The 19,814-nt window shown below is 51.3% G+C and overlaps 1 protein-coding gene across 3 annotated transcripts in view; it reads right to left on the reverse strand.

The window, feature by feature from the left end:
* Positions 1-19,814, reverse strand: part of LOC116954679 (histone acetyltransferase KAT7-like) — a 49,855-nt gene that overhangs the window by 16,738 nt on the left and 13,303 nt on the right. For 2 of the 3 annotated variants that reach the window (XM_076052502.1, XM_032975378.2), the window contains exons 4-11: positions 19,161-19,610; positions 18,556-18,638; positions 17,424-17,510; positions 12,952-13,050; positions 11,241-11,351; positions 9,560-9,793; positions 6,782-6,871; positions 1,394-1,534 (exon numbers count right to left, since the gene is read on the reverse strand). In XM_076052502.1, coding sequence (XP_075908617.1) covers positions 1,394-1,534; positions 6,782-6,871; positions 9,560-9,793; positions 11,241-11,351; positions 12,952-13,050; positions 17,424-17,510; positions 18,556-18,638; positions 19,161-19,610 — 1,295 coding nt within the window. The remainder of the gene's footprint in view (positions 1-1,393; positions 1,535-6,781; positions 6,872-9,559; positions 9,794-11,240; positions 11,352-12,951; positions 13,051-17,423; positions 17,511-18,555; positions 18,639-19,160; positions 19,611-19,814) is intronic. The other variant, XM_076052501.1, reaches the window with a different exon arrangement.

Below are 19,814 nucleotides of genomic sequence, written 5' to 3' on the forward strand. Positions count from 1 at the left end.
TTACCGAAAGAACCAAAGAGTATGGTTTTCATATTCTTGGTTCTTTCGGTAAAATCACCACGTAGAAGAGAAACAATAAAATGACAAAACAATAAAATTCTCACGACGTTTCGACTGCAACACGAGCGATCATCATCAGGTGTGAATACCACAGCAAGAACATTTGAAAAAAGTGGCGTTTTTTTCTTCAAATTTCCTTGCTGTGGTTTTCACACCTGATGATGACTGCTCGTGTTGCAGTCGAAACGTCGTGAGAATTTTATTGTTTTTATATTTTTATTATTTTATTGTTTCCGTTCTTCGTGGTGACTTTACCGAAAGAACCAAGAATATGAATCCCTGCAGTCACGAAAGCTTTAAATCAAAAGTATGGTTTTCACTTTGTTCGGTTCGCTCCAGCTTCTGGGACTCAAAGTGTACAATGTAATTGACATCGGCAGAACATCACTGATAAAAAAAAAGCCACGTAAATTCTGTTCCAAGAGTGTGGGAAGAGGAACTGCACCATGGGATGCAAAGCAGTGCCATCATATTGTTCGTGGAGGTGCAGCACTGCTCGCTGAAAATATCCAAAATTAAATTTGTCTTACACCTTGTGACGTGGTGCCCGCAGGCACTGCCGGAATATATTCTTGAATAAAATAAGTAAAAGGTTTTGAAGGATCTAATTGGGCGTCACGGTGGCTATGAGATGTTAACTACCTATCCTGGTATACAGGAGGTCGTGGGTTCAAATCCGACCCCGATGCCGATATATTACGCACCATCAAACCATCGTCATCCATTCCATGATGATGATACAATAAAAATACAAATTTCAGTTTTGTAGAGCGTCATAAACGCTAATTGCATCTCGCAACGCTGTACAATAATTACATTCATAATCACATTCAGGGCTAAATCCTAATTAAATCAATTATTAGTTTGCAAATGAAACCCTCACAAAATAAAAACGACAATAAATAAATCAAGAAATGGTATAAACAACCAGAAGTATGAACAATAAAAATGCTTATCAAAACGGGAGATTTCAGTTGAGATTACGGGTACAACCATGATTCGTCTTTTGTCTTCACAGCAGTGGACTGATTGTGGCTGCCGCTGCTGAAGATGGTGCTGCTGCTGCTCCTGCGCTCCTGCTGATGCTGCTGCTGCTCCTGCTGATGCTGCTGCTGCTCCTGCTGATGATGCTGCTGCTGCTGCTGCTCCTGCTGCTGCTGTTCCCGTTGATGATGATGCTGCTGCTGATGCTGCTACTGCTCCACCTGATGCTGCCACTGCTGATGCTAATGTTAATGCTACCACTGCGGCTACTGATGACGATAACGAATATGAGCAGCACCTCGCAGATGCGACACTGCACGGGAAGGTGGGGGGAGGGGGGTAACCTCACCTTGGAAAAGTAACCGACGAGGTGGCAGCCGGCATTGTCTCCCTCCGTCATGACGTAGAAGAGGAAGGGCTCCACGTCGTAATACAGCGTCTTGTGGTCCAGGAACAGTTTGGCCAGGAGGCACAGGTTCTGGCAGTACGTCTGCAGACAGACCGAGCGACGAATGTTAAACTGTTTAAACTAAACCATTTTTATTTTACCATTATTATTTTACCACTAAGCTTTACAGGAGAACCCCTCTGAACGACCACGTTAACGATTAATCGCTGAACGACGGGCCTCCATAGAGCCCAATGTGTAGTGTATAGTAGTGTAGTATACACTAGTGTAGTGTATAGTGTAGTCTATAGTAGTGTAGTCATAGTAGTGTAGTGCCTCCATAGAGCCCAATGTGTTCGCTTGCAGACCTGTTAACGATGGGCTGATGCAGATACAGTAAATATTACTTATTGCATTGAATAACCATGTTTCTTTTAATATTGTGTTTATAATGTTGTTAGTATCCTGATGTATTAATATCCATTGTCTAAATATTATAAAGTACGTTTTTTGGGTGAAAATGTTTATCTTTCGATGCTATCGGAATGAATTAAACATGTCTTTCCTTGACTCGCTTAACGACCAAATCACTTAAGGACCGGTTTCGTGGAACCGATTACCGTCGTTAAGAGGGGTTTCTACTGTATCGCTCGTTTTCAGAAGCGACCTGACTATCGCAAATTATCGCTCAAGTGGCTGACCATCGTGTGGAAATTTATAAGCAAGCCAAATACTCTCAGCGCGTGATGTTGATTCTAAATGTGGAGGGGAAAACCGGAGGACCCGGAGAAAAATCCACGCGAACCACGGGGAGAGAGAGTGAGACACGCAAACTCCAAATATACAGCAGGCGTCAGGGTCGGAATTGAATTGACGACCGCCTGCATACCAGGCGAGGTAGTTAACATCTCCTAGCCACCGTGATGATGATGAGAGATACGCAAACTCCAAATATACAGCAGGCGTCATGGTCGGAATTGAACCGACGACCACCTGCATACCAGGCGAGGTAGTCAACATCTCGCTCCTCCGACCAAACGTTTTCAAAGAGGTGGAAGCAACCGTCACTTTACCCCACCACACGCAACCTGCCTGTCAAGCTGAGAACCGCCACCACCAATTTACTCTGCTCGGTGGACCGGAGGGCCAGAGGGATTGAATAAACTCTTGTACGTTGAACTTCTTTCACACCGCACGTAGCCAACCGTGCTAATCGGAGGCGCAAACGCAAACGCACGCACGCGCGCGCGTGCGTGCGGCACGCCATTCACCGCGCAGCGTGTCACGTTTTTCGTTCGCACGCCGTCTCTCCAGAACTCACAAGTGGGGCAGATTTTTTTTTTGTTGAAAAATTGTATTGTGAACGATGTGGAGGAGTCGTATCGATTCACTCTCCGTCGCCGGCAGGGGTAATATTGCTCTGGGGGGGTGGGGGGGGTTCACACACAACAGACTGGTGGGGTCGTTCGACAAGAGACCAGTCTCTGATTGGGTCTCGGAGAAGATAAACAGACTCGATCCGATGGGGCCCTTTGGACATTATTCGGACCGATCTCTGACGGTGTTTTGATGAGGATGACGGAGCAGTTCCCATCAGGTTGGGGAAGGCAAAAGCTCGGAGTTCCAGCCCTTGAGGGTAGAAAGTGGAGAGGGCGGTGACCTCCCCCATCGAGTGGAGGGTTGACACGGTTGATTTAAGTTGTTGATTTTGGATTTTGCAATATTAGCAAGGGATTTGCCATTGCCTGCCTCTGTGAAATATATCTTAAATATCAGCCTGGTCAGACACTGACTTCTAAGGAGCAGATCCTGTTTGAGATTCCCAGCTTCAAGGTGCCTCTGGGGTATCCAGCAGACTGCAGAACCCACACTGTGATTGAGCTGAAATCAATGCGAAACCCCGAGACATTTAAAGGCGCTATTTAAAGCGCACTTACTCAGAGACGCTCCGATCCACTTCTCCAACAACGTACGCAGAGTTAAGACTCGCACAACTACAACTATACCTCCTAACGTATGTGCATACGTGCGATGAACTTCTTTCGCACCTTACGTAGCCAACCGTGCTAATGGGAGGTGCGGTGTGTGTACGCGTGTTCAACTTCTTTCGCACCGTACGAGTATTTGGCTTCATGAAATTTCCACACTATAAGCCACTTCTCATTGAGATATCATTTGTGATAGCCAGGCCGCTTCTGAAAAAGTGCCAAGTGGCTCGGTAGGCCTAACCTGGTAAAATAAAAATAGTTTCAACAGATTAAATCCGTTACCCGAGGGGATCAGGCGAGTTCGGGGCAATGTGGGCGCGTAAGGCAATTCGCTTAATGGCACCATCGCCACGGTGACCCCCAGCAACCTCCGTGGGTGGTTGGCCGCTACATCAAACGAAGCACCGCTCCCCACTCTTACCCATTCATCGCAACAGCCCATCCATGCACGTGGGGTGGGGGGGTGGGGGGTCGCTTTGAAGCTCTTGATGGCTCAGCAGTCACTAAGTGACCTAAATGCTGTTCAAGACTTGTGCCGCTGTGACTCATCGTCGCCCACGGACGGCTGCGGTATAAGACGCGGGGTCTCCTTAAATCGTACCCACGATAAGGGCATCGTCGGGGTCAGAAATTAAACAACAGTTCGAATAGACACCCGCTGATTCGCGCACATAGCCCACCGTTACCGTGCAGCATCTTGAGATGAGCTCGCACTTAGAACCCCTGTACGTGCGTTGAACTCATTTTGCACCGTATGCAGCCAACCGCGCCGATCGGAGGTGCGGTGCATGTATGGCTGAACTTCTTTTGCACCACATATTATCAGAGCATGTTTTTTTGTTGTTGTTGCATGTTCGCCACAAGTACTGTGTGTGGTTATTGCAGTACTTGATTCCTTGCAAAAGGTTTCTATTTGGTGTTTGAACACCTTAACACACCTGTCTCTCATTGCCAGAAAGGGTGAATGAAACCTATTCACATGTTTTTCATATGCCGAGTTAAAAAGTTCGCGACACTCATCCCCGTCCGTGCAAACCATGCACTATGGGAGGAAGGGGATGAAGGTCAATGCGCACGTGCAAAACATTTGTCGATACACTGCTGGATGAGGGCCTCCCCACGCCATGCGAATCTCGGGGGTTTATATGACCATACTTCACCACGCTGGTCAATGCGGGCTGGTGAAGGCATGGGGCATATACGTGGAAGCACAGCATTTCGTTGCAAATAAACGGATTTTGCTGGACTGCCCTCTTGCTACCCACAACAAAGGTCAACCCCTGAAGCCACCTCTGGCAACCTGGCACGCTGCGTGGTGGCGGCGGCGGCGGTCGCCCATCCAAGCACTATCCAGGCTCGATGCCGCTTAGCTTTCTAGATCTGATGAGATTTGGTGTGGCCCGGGTGGCACAGACATTAAAAAAAGCTGCAGCGTGTACAAAACTCTCTGGCACGTGTTGTGACGGGTACTGCAGGATCCGAACGTGTCCGTCCAAGTGCTCGCTGAGCTGCATTGGCTTCTGGTTGCCAAACGAAAACATTGTCAGGTCGGGCTCATAACACACAAAGTGCTTGCCACAAATGAACCACAATACCTTGGTGATCTCGTCAAGGAGCATAAAACATCGTCACGTGAACTCTGGTCATCATCGCAGCAGCGGCTTTTGGCTCGGCCATCGAACGAAGATGCGCTTCTGCGGCGGTCTGGAATGCTCTTCATTAAAATATTTGGAAGCCACTGGAGCTATGCACTTTTAAATCATCCAGATTGAAAACTTGTTGTGTTTAGTTTGTTGTCCTTCCCCCACACCTCCGATTAGCACGATTGGCTACGTACGGTGCGAAAGAAGTTCAACATACAATGCATTTGGTTATAGGTGTAGAGCTTACACTAAAATCGCTGACGCGCTGAGAATCAACAGGCTGATGAACTCTATCTGACACGGGCGGTGCGACAGGGGAGAAAAACAAAGAGGTCCCCGTGTGAGCTCTTGAAAATACTGCTGACGTCGGACCGATCCTCCAGGATTCTGACAAAAAAAAGCGAGACTCCGGGGACATGTTCTAATTTTTTTAAAACACAGATGTGCATTAAAAATTAAAGCAGCTCACGGAGTGGCTGAGTGACTCAGAGGTCAGAGCACTCATGGCCACCGTTGAGACCATGGGTTCGAATCCTGACAGCAGCCAGTGATGAAACTGGGACGAGAAAACGGGCCGGGAGTGGATGGTCTCAGCCCAGACACCACGGACTGCACAAAGAACTCCCCACCCCCCGCCCCCCCCCCATCAAGTTTGATTCTGCACTGGATGTGACCGTTTAACAGCAGTTCAGAATTACATCTTTAGAATCATGAAGGAGAGAAAAGGCCACCTGAAAATAGTTTTTTCAGAAGTCTCGTAAAATGTATGCATGTACGTACGTTGAACTTCTTTCGCACACCGTAGGTAGCCAACCGTGCTAATCGGAGGTGCGGGGGAAGGATCATTCACGTCCACTCCCCGACAAACACACAAACGCACAGCGCAACGCTCTTAATGGATCGCTGAATGGAATCTTCGTCACGGGCCACGACGCCAAAGAAAAGCACAACCGGAATAAATTGGGGGAGGCAAAATAAAAAAAAACTATTAAGATAAACGTTATCCACGCTTAACCTGCACCTCCGATTAGCACGGTCGGCCTCGTCCAGTGCGAAGGAAGTTCAACGCACGTACAACCCGCCCGTACAAACTACGCACTTGGGAGAAGGGGGGAGGAAGCCCAGTGCACGTGTTCAGCCCTTTTAGTCACTCCACTGCTGGATGAGGCTCATGGAGGAGTGGGGGGGGGGGGGTCCTGGGGGGTTATTTGACCGTACTGAGAGCCTTGAGACTCCGTTCCGCTTTGCTGGGTAAACGAGCGTAGCAGCGGTAGTAATCATGTATAAATAATCCACCACCTCCTCCAGGCGGTGGGTGCTGTGTGCCACCGACATCTGGGTGGTTGCTCTTCGAGCTGTTCCCCATACGCGGGTGTTTGGTTCGTGCGTAAACAATTTGGCGGGTGAAGAACAGCCAAGTGGGAAATGCCCCTAACTCGGTGTTCTTTATTGCAAAGCCCGCACGCCGCTGGCGGCCCCCTGGTGCCCTTTAATGCAGCCGCTGACGTGCGGCCCCCAACAATACATAAATGTGAAAACGCCCCATCATCATCATCATCGTGCTGCTGCTGTCGAACCGCTAATGGTTTCAAATGGTGTGACGACGGCCCTGACGCTGACGGTGTCTTATCGGCGAAAGTGGCCGGGCCCCTCTGAAAATGAGTGAAGGACACTGCCCTAACGGCTCCGAAATCTCCGCGCGTGCTCGCCTACGCCACCTTGTTCTTTTTGCCGTCCACTTCGAAGACGGACACGGTGCCGTTCCGGTAGATCTCATCCCCCGGCGGGTGCTTCCAAACGCACTTGGCCTGGCCAGAGACAAAGCGGAGAAAGAAAATAACATTTTACATTTAGAATGATAAACAGACCGATGCGCACGCCTACTTCGTACAGTGGGAAAATTAAAAGACAAAAGCCAAGGTGGTGCGATAGAGGCCATGCAACCCAAACTGTGGACCATAGAGTAAACACAGAGACCCATAGAGATTCATGAAAACCCATAAACAGCAAAACCTTGGATTGCGAGCATAATTCGTTCCGGAAACGTGTTTGTAATCCAAGGGCACTCGTATATCAAAGCACTCGTATATCAGTTGTGATCACGTGACGCTCGGCAGGCAAAGCGTCTATACGTACTGCTCGTATTGCAAGACCTCGCTCGTTTATCAAATTAATATTTACTTAAAATTCATGCTCGTCCTGCAAAACACTCGCAGACCAAGTTACTCGCAATCCAAGGGTTTTACTGTAGATGCATTTTACACAATGCACAGCCGCGCAATTGTGGCCATGCAACCAAAACTGTGGTCCAAAGAGTAAACAACTGTAGTTTGTGCGCAAATGTTGAAATTGGTCAAGTAATTAAAGAGATTCAATTATCGTACATCGCGGGAATAACTGATAAACTTGCCAGATTTTTTTTTTAAAACATCCGAGTGAGATTTGGCACGGCACATAAAAAAACAAAAACTAATATCTGGTACTATTGATGAATTACCGAAGCAAACAAACAGGTGTGTACCGGATTAATTGCTCCTGTGGCAAATGCTATGTTGGTCAGAGACTAAAAGAACACCAAACACAACTATCGGCAGTTGCAGAACACGCGTGCCAACAAGGACATCACATTTATTTTGATATTGTTGAAGTTTTGTGTAAAACTACTTACCACTGGCTAAGACTAATTAGATAATCTATTGTAATTGAGAGAAATAAAAAAAATACTGTGAACCCTTCTGATAGCTACAGGCTTAGCGCTGCTTGGAAGCATATTATCAAGTAATAGACTGTTTAAATTGCATGCCTTTACGTCGATTAACTACGACTTAACGTGCACATAGCTGCTGCCAAACTAAAAAAAATAAGCATTCCATTATACGTTGATGAACTGTGAGCAGCCAATAATGGGAACCGCATAGTCTCTGCATACTCTCAGATCAACATAATACACAAACATTATGTACGTTGACCAACTGTGAATGACCCAACCAATATGAGGCACGGCATATTCTCAGACTAGCTTCGCTACCCGGCTTCGCCCGGGACTTGGATTCTTGTCTTGGATTAACACACGGCCTACGCGGAAGGTGGGATGCGTGACGTCAGCAGGCACACTGCGTGACGCTGCCGCGTGCGGGTGACATGACAAAGATGTGACGTCACAGCTCACTTGCCGTGCAAAATATATGCAGCATTATTGCTCCCCCACCCCCCCCCAAAAAAAATATACAAAAGTCTATTTTTAGAATTTTTGCATGGTGTACAGTCTGGAAAGTACCCACATGGCAAATTTCATGTAGGGAAGTACGTTAAACATTTTGAACAGACACACACATTCACAGATTTCCCTTTTATATATACAGATGAACATGATCCACTGTAACTTACATGACTACATGTCCCCCTCTCTGGTCTTCGCACCCAACCGGCCCACAGTGATGACATCACCTTTACTCCCTCTATTTAAGACCGAAACAGGAGGAATTCTCCACAATTATGGATATCGCCTGATGATGCTGGTTGTTGTTGTAATCACCAGCGGAACGCCACGGTACTCGAATTGTAAATGTTCTATTGGGTTTACTCTCCAACACACCGGTGTGCTGAACGAATAACTAATTGGCACGTTTGTTTACGTGACAATCCTTGCTAATTGGCTGTGTTAGGTGGTGGCGGGTTTAGCGACACATTTATATTTATGCGATCTAACCAAAAAAAACAAGATTATGGATATTATTGGTCGCGAAAGCCTACGTGTTAAACTGCTCTTCCTTCTGATATTAGAATGCAACTGCAGCGATGCAATTTTAAATAATCTAGATTGAAAATTAATGGCTTGTGAATAGCTTTTCTGTGTTTAGTTTGTTGTCTAGACCCCCACACCTCCGAATATCACGGTTGGCTACTTATGGTACGATAGAAAGTTCAATATACAAGTAGTTCCTATAAATCAGTGGTTATTAACCTTTTTTGGCTCCTGTACCGCCCTTGTTAAAATGTGTTTCAACCGAGTAACCCCCTCGCCTGACCCAACATGGTTCTGAGAAATAAATGTATGAATAATGAACGTCAACATTTTAATCCAATTGTCCATTTTGCGAGGTATCCTACTAACGAGCTAAGTAACTGCAAGCGAATAAAAACATTTCAACGGACACTCGGCATGCATGACGTAAATTGCTCGTGCTTGCCGGTTACCCTTGGTAACCGCGCTGTTAACGATCAGCGAGTTCAGAAAGGCCTCTTATATATCGTTCAAGGTTACCACGTGGATTTACATTCAACCGTAGTCATTTCATATTGGCAGATTCATACAGTACGTAATCATTCACCAATGACTCTCACGCCTCCGATATGATTTCACACGTATAAATAAACTCGCGCAACCCCCCCTTGGACATTGCCACGGGACCGCCCCCCCCCCCCCCCCTCCCAGGGGTCCCGCCTGTCGAGCACCACTGCTGGGACTGGCTACGCCAACGACGCCGCCCGCTCACCATGTGCCTGCGCAGGATGGTGGGGCTCTTCATGTACTTGAGGCAGAACTCGCAGACGTAGAGCTTGCCCAGGCGCGTGTACTCCTCGGGGTAGGGCGAGTGGTACCACGTGTCGAGCTCGTAGCGCCCAAACACGATGGTGCGGATGCCGGCCTCGAGGCACGCCCCCACCACGGCCGCCCCCGGCAGCGCGCCGTCGCCGTCGCACGCGGCCCCGCGCAGGTGCATCTGCTCCTGCCGCGGGGTGGTAGCGGGGGGGGGGGGGGGGGGTGTGTGGGGGGTGTGAGAGGTAGCGGGGGGTTTGATGGCGGGGGGGGGAGGCAGAGGTTTAAACACGGCATCTTGAGATGCGCTCGCGTTTAAACGCGACAAAAATCCACGCTGTACCATAATGCAATAAAACCTCAGCTCGTCTTTACATCTCCCTGCTTGTATCCACACACACACACACACAAATAAAAAGATCCCCCGTAAAGCCTTCAGACTGTTGGGCCAAGTGCTGTTAGCGAGCAGAACCTATGAAGAACGGCACGGTACTCGAGGCGGTGGGTGGCCCAGCACCACGCCCGACCGCCTTTGTCTCCCGAGTGGCGATGTTCAAACACCCCTACACCAGGTACTCGATTGAGGCCGAGTCGACCTAGGGAAGGCCCAGAACTGGTTTAGATAATCGTCACCGCTGTTGGCCATGCGCGGGATTCGAACTCGGGCCGCCGGGTTCGTAGTGCGGCGCGCTAACCGTGACGCTGCCGCTCCCAGGCTGAGCTTCGCACACGCCGTAACACGACCGGGTGGTAGCGTGTTTGCCGCTTGTTGCAGTGCAGGTCTGCGGTTCAACTACAAGGGCTGCCCCGGTTAATGCCGCACAAACACACACACACACACACACGCACGTGAATACGTGCCATCTGCGTTGCAGTACAGGTTGAAGACCTCGCGCTTTTGCTCGAAAAAGAGTGCCAGCGTGATTGTCCACACATTTGAAAACTGTACTGAAATCTGCACAAAAGATCAAATCCCAACATAGCTCTGCTGGCTGGCAGACTATTGCCCACTTGTGGACCGGATGATGTATTGATTTTCTGCCGCACAGAGACAGGTACCATAACAATCCCGTTGGCTTAAAAAAATAAACTGCGCTCTGCGATGTTCCATGCTGCTATGGGTGTAAAACAAATACAATTATGCGTATATATAAATTTAAAGCAGTAGCGAACTAATATAAACCAGTGGTTCTTAACCTTTACTGAAGCCATGCACCTCTTTGGTTCTCAATCGTAAAATTTATTTATTAATTAATACATAGGGTTTGATGTAACAAAGTAGTTGTGCTTACGTGCACGTGCTTCATGCGTTTCGACGATTTAACCTTCTAAAAGAATCTGGCACGTCTCGTACCCCCGGTGAAGAACCACTGGTTTAAACGCACGTCGATTTCAAACATGGTGGAGAAAACCGGAGAACCCAGAGAAGAACACGTAAACTCCAAATATGCAGGTGTCCGTCGGGATTGAACCCACGACCTCCTGTATACCTGGCGAGGGATATAACATCTCACCACCATTGTGCTCCCGTGGTGGTTATTCACATACTGCAAAGCACACACAAGCAGTTGCAGACGCACGCACACTGCACACACACACAAGCAGGCATTACGTGTGTGCGTGCGTGCGTGCCCAACCATGTCCAGGCAGGCGCGTGTCTGCGCTCGCCGGAACAGCTCCAGGTCGTACGGCGACGTCAGCCCGTCGAGGAGCGGCTCTCGGCTCATGGCGTGCGTCTGCCGGTGCTCCTGGGACGCGGCACAGCGGGCACAGCGGGCACAGCGGGCACAGCGGGCACACGAACACAGTGGGCAGAGCGGGCAGAGCGGGCACAGCGGGCACAGCGGGCACAAAGGGCACACGGACACAGTGGGCACAGCGGACACAGTGGGCACAGCGGGCACACGGACACAGCGGGCACAGCGGGCACAGCGGGCACAGCGGACACACGGACACAGCGGGCACAGCGGGCACAGCGGACACAGCGGGCACAGCGGACACAGCGGGCACAGCGGGCACAGCGGGCACAGCGGACACACGGACACAGTGGGCACAGCGGGCACAGCGGACACAGCGGGCACAGCGGGCACAGCGGGCACAGCGGACACAGCGGGCACAGCGGGCAGAGCGGGCAGAGCGGGCAGAGCGGGCACAGCGGACACACGGGCACAGCGGACACAGCGGGCACAGCGGACACACGGACACAGTGGGCAGAGCGGGCACAGCGGGCACAGCAGGCACAGCAGACACACGGACAGAGCCACCCAGCAGCAGCAAAAACAATGACAAAGTTGATTTAGAAAGCGCCATACAAAAGACAAAGATACCCACGATAGCCTTAACAGACTCTTGGGGCAAGTGCCGTTAGCGAGCACCTATGAACGCCAAAACGGCACACGAGTAAACTAAAAAAAACGAAATAATGTTTTAACCAGGCAAGGCCCACTGAGCTATGTCGATGTTTTGCAGAAGTGACCTGCCCACAAATGAAGGAAGGGTGGTCATTACCACGCCCGGCCGCCTTTGTCTCCCCAGTACTGATGTTTATGCACTGCACCAGGTACTAATTTGAGGCCGAGTCGACCTCGGGAAGGCCCGGGACCGGTTCAGATAATCATCACTGGTGCTGGCCCTCAGCGGGAATCGAACTCGGGTCGCCGGCCTCGTAGCGTAGCACGCTGTTACGCTACCGCTCCCCACACAAAACACCGTTTGACATGCGCATCATGTACATAATAATAATAAGAGTACCTATATATACTGTACTAGAGAACTGATATTTAGTTACAAGTGGAGGACAAGAGGAAGATGTTGAGCCTGAGATTGAACACGCGCAGGGGAGGGAGTTCGCTATTGCAAGGGTAGCAGGGAAGAAGCCACACGCAGACAAACTGTTGCACGGAGAGAGAGAGCGAGAGAGTAACAATTGTGGAGACATACAGCCGCACACACAGAGAGACGCACAGAGGAGCCGGTCGTACAGACAAGAGACGAACAATCGCTACAGACAGGCGGGCGTTCAGACGGACGGTCACAGACACAGATAAAAACAGTTGCACACGCAGTAAGACAGTCACGCGGAGAGAAAGCCCGACAAGCCAATTGACAGACAGAGACACATTGCGACAGATGCCAGACATGCAGGCAGACAGACGGACAGACAGTCGTAGTGATAAGAAAGATGGTCAGAGACATCCATAGACAAATGACAGCAAAGTTGAACGGGGAGACAAAGGCGTCGACGGGCTGACGATATGCCTGCTGTGCGATAGCGCACGACTGCGCTGTAAGGGAGCCTCCTCTCCTAGGAACCCGGAACAAACAGGAGGGAAAAATGGATCCACTCACAATGTACTTCTGCTTCTGCTCCTCCGTTGGCCCCGCGTTCCGATTCTTGCGTAGCTCGGTGACTTTTTCTCGATAGCGCAGCTGTTTCTCCGTTGGGCCCTGCACATCAAAGAAGACAAAAGATTCCCCCCCCCCCGCCCCCCATAGCCTCAAAGAGATTTTCGCGGCAAGTGCTGTTGGCAAGTAGCGGCACATATAAAGTGCGGGGCGTGGCACACCAGGCGGGCGGTGGTGAGGGGGTGGCCAGCACAACGCCCGGCTGCCTTCGTCTCACCCAGTGGCGATGTTTTGGATACTGCACCGCGTACTCGTTTGAAGCCGAGCCGACCTAGGAAAGGCTCAGAAAGGGCTCAAATAATCGTCGCTGGTGTTGGGCGTGAGTTCGCCGGGTTTGTAGAGCAGCGTGCAAACCGCAGTGCCTCCCATATTACATGTGCGGACCCACATCACACACTGCACGCTGGCACAAGCACACACACACATACACAGGCAGGCAGGCGCATGCATGCACAGAAACACATACAAGCATACACACACACACACACAGATAATCACACAATGCACAAAGACACACACACAGAAACCCACACACACAAAGACAAGCACATAACAAAGATAAAGATCCCCCGTATAGCCTTAACTGTAGGGGCAAGTACTGCAAGCGAGCACTTATGAAGGCCAGAATGGTCAACGAGGGGGTGGGTGGCCAGCACCACGCCCGACCGCCTTTGTCTCCCCAGTGCAATGTTTACACACCGCACCAGGTATTCATTTGAGACTGAGTCGACCTAGGGGAGGCCCAGGACCGGTTCAGATAATCGTCACTGGGTGTTGGCCGTGAGCGTGAATCAAACCCGTGTAGCTGGGTTCATAGCGCAGCACGCTAACCGCTACACTACCGCTCCCCACTAGCACACAACACGCCCACAGTCACAAGACAAAGATCCCCCATATAGTCTAACATACTTTTGGGGAAAGTGCTGTTAGCGAGTAGCACCTATGAAGGCCGGCACTTTGGAACACGAGGAGGTGGGTGGATAGCACCACACCCGGCCATGCACACACACACACACACGCATATTCACAAACTCACACAAAAACATTGACCTCAGCTTCGTTTTAAAAGACTTGCTGGGACACGTGCTGTCAGCGAGCAACTATTATAGCCAGTTTAAGTCGAGCAGCTTCGTTACAGTGATGTGGGGCTGTTAGCGCAATGCCAAATAAGTCGCGCATGTTACACCGAAGCAACTATCAGATATTCTTGGTTCTTTCGGTAAAGTCACGTAGAAGTGAAACAATAAAACAATAAAAAAACATTTCGTGTCTTAATTGATTGTTCACGCTTACGGTGGCTTTCAGACCGCGCCCATTATTTTCATCTCCCCCCTCCTCTTTTCTGTCTGAATAACTGCCAAATCGCTCTCCGTGGTGCTAACGTTAAAAAAAACCGCCACTTTTTTCAAATTTTCTTGCTGTGGTTTTCACACCTGATGATTGCTTGTGTTGCAGTCGAAACGTCGTGAGAATTTTATTGTTTTATATTTTTATTATTTTGTTTCCCTTCTACGTGACTTTACCGAAAGAACCAAGAATATGAATCCCTGCAGTCACGAAAGCTTTAAATCAAAATTCAACTATCAGATGTTCAAGGCATTCCAAGCAGCATATATAAATATTAACTCCTAACCTCAAGAAAGTGTCACTTGACTCTTGATAAAACACTTTGTTGAGCTATCATTTGTGGCCAGGTCACTTCTGGAAAATAAATTAATGCCTCAGTGGGCTTTACCTGGAAGGATGGGGATGGTTTAGTTGTTGTTGTTTGTGTTTGGGTGATTTGTTGACCTTTCTTGTACTACAATCGTGTCGTTGTACTGTTTGTTGTTGTGACGTTCTTACCCCGTGCCCCTACTGAACATCTGTTAAAAAGAGCTTTATAGCTCATCAGATTCCTCCTGCATTATAAATAAATCATCTGAACTGACTTGAGAGCGGGGGATTTTTCAACCATATTTATCAGCGGTTCAAACACTGGCGCATGCTGGCCGGCCACGGCATGCCAGCCACGTGTTGTCACGTGGTGTGTGTGTGTGCAGACGTGGGGACCCCTCGCGTGGCATCGTGACGTAACAGGGCTTTAAACTGTTCCAGGTTGCCTCTGTTCGGGCTTCCTGTTGGATGACTGCTGCCATCTGCTGGCTCCAAGACGCTGCACAGCAACAAGAGGGCTCCGTTGATTTATTCGACGGAAAAAAAGCAGAAAAGCCGGCCCAGCCATAGGCAGAGAAAAAAGGTCCTGAGCCAAGACTTGAACCAGCTGCGAAGGGTTAGAAGCACGGACGGCTGGGGGTAAGGAGTTCCAGACTGTGGGGGGCAGCAGGGGAGAATGAGCGACTTCCCACCGAGCAAAGGATGACTGGAGGCTTCCATGGAAAAACTTCGTTGCCGGAGCGGAAAGAGCGCATGGAGGGGGGGGCAGTGCAATGATAGAGAGGTAGGAGAGTGCACGGAGTGGAGTGGTGATGAGAAGGGAGAGGTAGGAGAGTGCGTGGAGGGGGGTTAAAGTGCGATGATTTAGGAGAGCCCGCCACCACCCCACACAGCCAATTAGTAAGGTTTGTCACGTAAACAGAACGTGGCCAATTCGTCACGAGTACAGCACCACCAGTTGTGTGTTGGAGAGCAAAGCCACAACATGTACAATCTGAGTACGACGTTTTGCCAGTAATTAAAGCTAGCTTCATCAGGCGACAGACAGATTTGTTGAGAAATCCTCCTGTTTCGTTCCTTAAAAAGAGGGGTGGATGTGATGACATCACTTGTGTGCTCTTCTATTGAAGCAATCTAACCCGAAAAAACCTGTATTATGGATATTGGTCGCGAAAGCCTACGTGTTAAACTGATATAAGAGAGGTAGGAGCGTGCACGGAGTGGAGTAGTGATGAGAGGTAGGAGCGTGCACGGAGTGGAGTAGTGATGAGAGGTAGGAGCGTGCGCGGAGTGGAGTAGTGATGAGAGGTAGGAGCGTGCGCGGAGTGGAGTAGAGATGAGAGGTAGGAGCGTGCACGGAGTGGAGTAGTGATGAGAGGGGAGAGGTAGGAGAGTGCGCGGAGTGGAGTAGTGATGAGAGGTAGGAGAGTGCGCGGAGTGGAGTAGTGATGAGAGGTAGGAGCGTGCGCGGAGTGGAGTAGAGATGAGAGGTAGGAGCGTGCATGGAGTGGAGTAGTGATGAGAGGGGAGAGGTAGGAGAGTGCGCGGAGTGGAGTAGTGATGAGAGGTAGGAGAGTGCGCGGAGTGGAGTAGTGATGAGAGGTAGGAGAGTGCGCGGAGTGGAGTAGTGATGAGAGGTAGGAGAGTGCGCGGAGTGGAGTAGTGGTGAGAGGTAGGAGAGTGCGCGGAGTGGAGTAGTGATGAGAGGTAGGAGAGTGCGCGGAGTGGAGTAGTGATGAGAGGTAGGAGCGTGCGCGGAGTGGAGTAGTGATGAGAGGTAGGAGAGTGCGCGGAGGGGGGTCTGAGTGCGATGATAGAGGGCAGAGTGAGACAAGGGCCGAGCCCATGGAGGATCCTGAGGATGCCGAGCGCCGTCTTGAATTTGCTCCGGGATGGAATCGCGAGCCGGCGAACGGGATCAAGAGTACGGGGGACGTGGTCCCGTTTACGGGTGAGCAGCCTGACAGCGGCGGGTTTAAATCTGGAGAGGAGTGTTTGTGGGGAGGTCGCAAAGGGCAGAGTTGCGATCGTCAAGTCGGGTCGCCGCAAAACAGCTGGAGAAGCAAGGGAAACAATGGCAGATACGGGAAACGTGGCCATACAAAATATCTGAAGCATGCCACAATCTCCTTGGCATCGTCGCTGGCGTTGGCCATGAGCGTTGTCTTTTGTTTTTGTCACCTGCCACGACACTTCATCCACAGCAATGCTCCGTCTACACGGTGGACGTCTTGTCAGCCCAGTGTTGTCGGTTGGCTGCCGCTGTCATCGGGCGCCACGGTGGCGAGATGTTAACTACCTTTCCTGGTATGCAGGAGGTCGTGGGTTTGATCTCGAACCTGACGCTTGTAAGTTTGGAGTTTTGCTTGTCTCTCTCGTAGTGGTCGCGTTAATTTTCTCTCAGAGCCCTCCGGTTTTTCCCTCCACATTGAGAATCAACGTGTGTTTAAGAGTACTTGGCTACTGTTATAAATTTCCACGTAAACGATAAGCCACTTCGTTGAGCTATCACTTGCGGCCAGGTCGCGTCTGAAAAGGGGGTACACAGCTCGGTTGGAACTTTACCTCGTAAAATAAAATGTTTAGCTTTAGTTCATCATCCCCAACGCCTGTTTGTTCTGCTGCTGCCTCGACCGCCACTGCACGGGAGGTGGCGGGGGTACGAAAGAGTAAAAGATGACGGTGACGATGAGGATGGAGCAACGAACGCCCGCGAGCCCGCGGGGGGGTGGGGTGGGGGGGGGAGGCCGTGAACTCACTCCGTGCCGGGTCGTGTGTCGATTTTCGTCCTGCTGATCGGCCAGCTCCTGCTCCGCCAGCTCCTTCTCGTACCGCCCTGCTCGCAACTGACGGCACGAGTCACACGGCCACCAACCCCCCCCCCCAACGGTCAAAGGCGCGCAAACGTGGGTGGGAACCGACAATGTAGAGAGAGAGGCGACGTTCGTTCCGTCGCCGTCGAGAAGTAACATTTAGTCTCCATCCGCCCGCGGTAAGGGGAGGGCGGTCGGCAAACCTGCGGCTCTGGTGCTGAGCACGCCTCTTCAAGGAACCGTCTTCGGGACGTTATTTATTTAAGGCCCACCGTCTCGTACTCGCGCGCACTGCGGCTCTTGAAATATCAATTCTTTTTGTCACGCAATACCAAACAAAAAACGGCTCCCATGGTTCTTTGATTGCCGAGCCCTGGCCCGTGGGACTTCCTCCACATTTAGTGTTTATCGGGAAGCATTTGCCGAGTTAACGAGGCAACCCTGGGCTGCTTTTGACTTCACCGAGGAACACCGGCATGAGGCAAGTCGGCTGCGGGAACATACGCCGAGACAACGCGTGGCAGCACCCTCCCTCTGGCGCCAACCCTCTATCAAAGCTCCCTAGCGAAGCCCCCCTTCCGATGGGGTCCCTGCCGGCAGAGCCCCCCGAGCGAGCCCCCCTTCCTAGGCGTCCCTCGGAGCCCCACGCCCCCTGGCAACCACAATCCCTGTGACCGACCCCTCGGCCTCCTCCTGGGAGCCAGAAATCTTTCCGATTGAGAGGGGGTCAAATACTTATTTCCCTCATTAAAATGCAAATCAATTTATAACATTTTTGACATGCGTTTTTCTGGATTTTCTTGTTGTTATTCTGTCTCTCACTGTTCAAAAAAACCTACCATGAAAATTATAGACTGATCATTTCTTTGTCAGTGGGCAAACGGTACAAAATCAGCAGGGGATCAAATACTTTTTTTCCCTCACTGTAGCAGGCGTCAAGGGTCGGGATGGAACCCACAACCTCCTGTATACCAGGCGGGGTAGTAACATCTCCTAGCCACCATGGCAAGCAAAACAAACGGAATAAAAAAATAAACAGTGGTGGAGGGAGCCGTTGTCGAGATGACGGGTCGCTTACCCTGCACTCCTCGGCAGTCATGTTGTGGTAGAGGGGGCAGGCAACGGTTGAGAAATGCCGCTCGGACTTCCCCGCGAGGTGACCTGCCAAGGCGCGGCACCACCGAGTAAAACGTTCACACAAATCGCGAAGATTTTTTTTCGAAGGGTGCGTGTTGCAGTCAAAAACGCCGCACTTCGCCGTGATGACCAGGCGGCATCACCCGAGTGCAGGGTTCACGAGCGAGTTTGTTTTCACTTGCGCATCGGTTATTTGGAGCGGGTTCTCCCTTTTTCGAGAGCATTCTGCAATTGCTTTGTTTTTATTGAAGCATTCCATCACGACCGCTGCCACAGCTGTGGTCGGCATGACCTAGGAAAGCCAAACTACGTTGGAAAAAAGTGGAACTATGCAACACATCTGAGCCAAGAACAACACAACCCAGAAAACCACCCCTCACCACTCACACAAACAAGGGACTCCCAAAACCATCGCCCGCTCCCTCCCTAACCCTTACCTTGTCACGCCCTGAACACCTCACACCACTCATCCTCTCAGCCCTCACCACTCACGCCCCCACACCGTCACCGCTCACCCTCTAACCCCCTCGCCCTCCTGCCACTCACCAAGGGAGTCGCATCCCGGCGTTGGACAGCTGGCACGGGGAACGCGGGTCGCGCCCACGGCTGCATCCCCGCCACCGCCGCCGCCGTCGGGCTTAGCGGTCCCGTCCGCCATCCCGTCCTCTGCGCTCTGCCGCTGGTGGCCCTGCCGGCGCGCCCGCTTGCGGGGCGGCGGTCGCGCCGGCGTCGTCTTGACGGCGGGGGCGGCGTTGGCGGCGGCGGCGGCGGCCGAGGAGGAGGAAGACGAGGAGGAACCGGCGGCCTTTCCCGCGCCGCCCGCGGCAGAGCCGGAGCCGGCGCCGGCCCCGGCGTCGCCGCCGCCGCCGCCGCGCTCGCTGCCCGAGTCGGCGTCGCGGTCTCCGCTGGCGGCGCGCGACGCCGGGCCGCTCGACACGTCCAGCTCCGAGTCGGAGGACGGGGCGTTCCCCGTGGGGGTGCGCGGGGGAGACTCGTCTACGGCGGGGGGGGGAGACACGGGGAGGAGAGACGCGGGGGGAGAAACACGGGGGGAGACACGGGGAGCACGGCTCTTAGAGCACGCGAGTACGGTACGCCGCACTGCCCTCCGCTGCCTTCTAAACGCGACTGCATCACAAGACACAAAATGAGGGGACTTGCGAAAGGGGAAGTGGCAAAGCGACGGGGGATCAGGTGCGG

This window comes from Petromyzon marinus, chromosome 56 (genome assembly GCF_048934315.1).
Source record: "Petromyzon marinus isolate PM22_M1 ecotype Great Lakes invasive population chromosome 56, UKy_Petmar_22M1.pri1.0, whole genome shotgun sequence".
Classification (NCBI taxonomy): domain Eukaryota; kingdom Metazoa; phylum Chordata; class Hyperoartia; order Petromyzontiformes; family Petromyzontidae; genus Petromyzon; species Petromyzon marinus.